This window comes from Tupaia chinensis, unplaced genomic scaffold, assembly GCF_000334495.1.
Source record: "Tupaia chinensis unplaced genomic scaffold, TupChi_1.0 Scaffold000279_1, whole genome shotgun sequence".
NCBI classification, from domain to species: Eukaryota; Metazoa; Chordata; class Mammalia; order Scandentia; family Tupaiidae; genus Tupaia; species Tupaia belangeri.
In genome coordinates this window covers 2,340,957-2,343,560 of record NW_006159762.1, presented here as the reverse complement: position 1 = coordinate 2,343,560, position 2,604 = coordinate 2,340,957, and the positions used below count along the sequence as shown (strand labels likewise).

Below are 2,604 nucleotides of genomic sequence, written 5' to 3'. Positions count from 1 at the left end.
AGTGGGTGATTTCTTGCTTTCTGTCTCTGTCTCTGTCTGTCTTTCTGGCGAGTGCACGCCCTCTATGGCAAAAACCTCTCCAAAAAAAATAAGAAAAATAAAAGGGCTAAGATTCTGGCTTCCAGCATGGCTATTTCTTGGATAAAGATGTAATACTGACTGACCTTTTAACCCTGGAGTCTTTTTTTTTTTCATAATTATTTAATTTTTCATTTATTCATTCATTTATTTTGATTTCATAGAGACACAGAGAGGGAGAGAAAGTGGAAAAGCAAGCCACCAGGTTGAGGACTCAAACCATGGTCAGCCATGTGGGAGTGTCCAGCACCTTAACCACCATGCCACCTGCTGGCCCCAACCCTGGAGTCTTAAGTGAACTGGGACTGGCCTGTGCTGGTTGCCAGGCACTTTAGCATTCTATATCTTCATGTAACTCAAAGACCTGTGAAGTCCCAGGTTGTACCTTTGTTCCTGCCCTGGTAGACATGTCCTGCTACAGCTCTTCTTCCTCCATCTTCAGTGGTGACCCTGGTGGGCTCTCCATTGTCACCCCCTGCCCTGAGCCCTGCCTGACCTCCTAGCCCTGTTTCCTGTGCTCTGCACTCTGACCCTCCAAATGTGCAGTTGTTTCAGTGTCCTTCTCACCTCTAGCTCTTGCTGCTCCCTCAGCCTGGATTCACCACTTAGTTCATCACACACCTGGCGTCCTCCTATATGCAGGCCCTCCCTGAGCAGCTGACTAAAGTAGCCTCTGTCAGGCTCACAGTCCCAGCCTGGGGCATTGCACTTGTTTAGTTTCTCTGTTAACTTGCTTATTGTCTCTCTTCCTCCAACGAGAATAGCTCTGCTGTATATCCCACCTCTGGACTAGGCTTGGCACATGATGGGCCCTCAGTGGGCGGTAGGGAAAAAGAGGTGACAGTTTCAGGCTGGCCACCTCTCACCATCTCTCCATGTTTCTCAGGCCTCAGTGTCTCTGTGCTGACCATAGGTTGTGCTCTCCTCCACCTCCATGCCAGAGAGTGTTCCATGATGTAGGGAGAAAGTAGGGCAGGGCTGGAGATGGAGAGACATGGGATGTGAGTGCAATCCTGAAGGGAAGGGGAGGCAACATATGCGATTATTTGAGGAAAGAGTACCCTGGGCAGGGGAGTTAGCTATTCCCTTGGTCCTTGGGCAGGTGCTTGCTTTACAAACTTGCACAAGAGGAAGGGGGTGCCAGTGTGGTGGGAACGTGGGAGAAGGACGCATGCTTAGAGTGGGGCCCAGAGAGCCAGCCTAGGTGATAGACTCAGTCTCTGAGTTGAGTGAGTAGAGCTGTGAATGAGAGTGATTAGACTGACATACCTTCAAAATAACCACTGGGTGCCAAGTGGAGAAGGCCCTTTGAGGGACTAGTAGGAGCAGGGAGGCCTGTCAGGAGGCAGCTGCAGTTACCAGAGTGAGAGGTCCGGGGTGGAGGTGGGGAGCAGAAGTTGTGGTGGAGATGCTGAGAGTGGTTGGATTCTGGCCTGGTATAGCCATTGTCTTGAGTAGAGGTGGTGCCACCATAAAGGAGCCAGGGAGGTCCTAGATTGTACATGAAGGTGGAGGGTTGAGGTGACAGAAGGCAGGGTTCTTTAGGGGAAGGTTTTTAGAAACACTGATTTCGAATTGTAATCTTGTCCAGTCTTATGTTAGAGAAAAGTGCTTCTGAAGAGTTGTATTCTAACAGCAACAACACACACACACAAAAACAAACAGTAAAACTTTTAAACCATTGTGTCTTATATGCAGGTGATGATCGGAACTGCTCTTAACACAAATGAGATGAAGAAACTCATCACTCACATGGGTGAGATGGACCACCCCTGGAACTGTCCCCATGGAAGGCCAACCATGAGACACATTGCCAATCTGGATATCATTTCTCAAAACTGACACTTCCCGCTGCATAAAATGACAGCTTTTATTGTAGATTTTTTGGTTTTGAAAGACAGATCTTAACTAACTTTTGTTTCAAAATTAATCCGCTATTTAAAAACAGTGTATCAGATCCCACACTGGGTGCATGTCCAAATTCCCAACAGGATGGAAAAATGGAGAAGGGACTATGGTGTGACCAAACCCCATTGAGATGCTTTCTCCCTCTCCTTCTCTTTCTCTGGCAAATGCACACACTTTCTGACCAAAATAAAAGAAAAATGATAATAAGTTACCAGGTCCATTTCAAAATGATCTTGAGAACCTTGTCAAACATGTGAAATGTTGCTTACAGCATATTTTGTTCAGCATTTGAATATGTGTGTGTGTATGTACAGATAAGAACATGTTTTACACAAATAAGAGCAGAGACTTCTACTTTGGCTGATGTATTTTATTCTGCAAGTTTGGGCTCTTAATGGTAATTAAATGCATATTGGTTTAATTATATAAATTATATAAATTTTTAATTATGGTCTTATTGGGTTAGTGATTCTCAAAACCAACACACATGAAGTTTTTAAAAAGGATTTGGGACCAGCAGGTGTCAAGGTGGTTAAGGTGGTTCAGTTTCCAGACCTGGCTGCTTACTTTCCAACTCTCCCTCTCTCACTCTCTGTCTTTCTCTGGCAAAATTTATGT

At 45.5% G+C, this 2,604-nt stretch overlaps 1 protein-coding gene across 6 annotated transcripts in view; it reads left to right on the top strand.

The window, feature by feature from the left end:
- The window catches only part of PMS2 (PMS1 homolog 2, mismatch repair system component), a 40,555-nt gene extending 38,148 nt beyond the window's left edge, over positions 1-2,407 (top strand). For 2 of the 6 annotated variants that reach the window (XM_006150191.2, XM_027772518.1), the window contains one exon: positions 1,777-2,407. In XM_006150191.2, coding sequence (XP_006150253.1) covers positions 1,777-1,920 — 144 coding nt within the window. In that variant the 3' untranslated portion in view covers positions 1,921-2,407. The remainder of the gene's footprint in view (positions 1-1,776) is intronic. The other 4 variants (XM_006150189.3, XM_014588482.2, XM_006150190.3 and 1 more) reach the window with 3 other exon arrangements.
- The last annotated feature ends 197 nt before the right edge of the window (positions 2,408-2,604 follow it).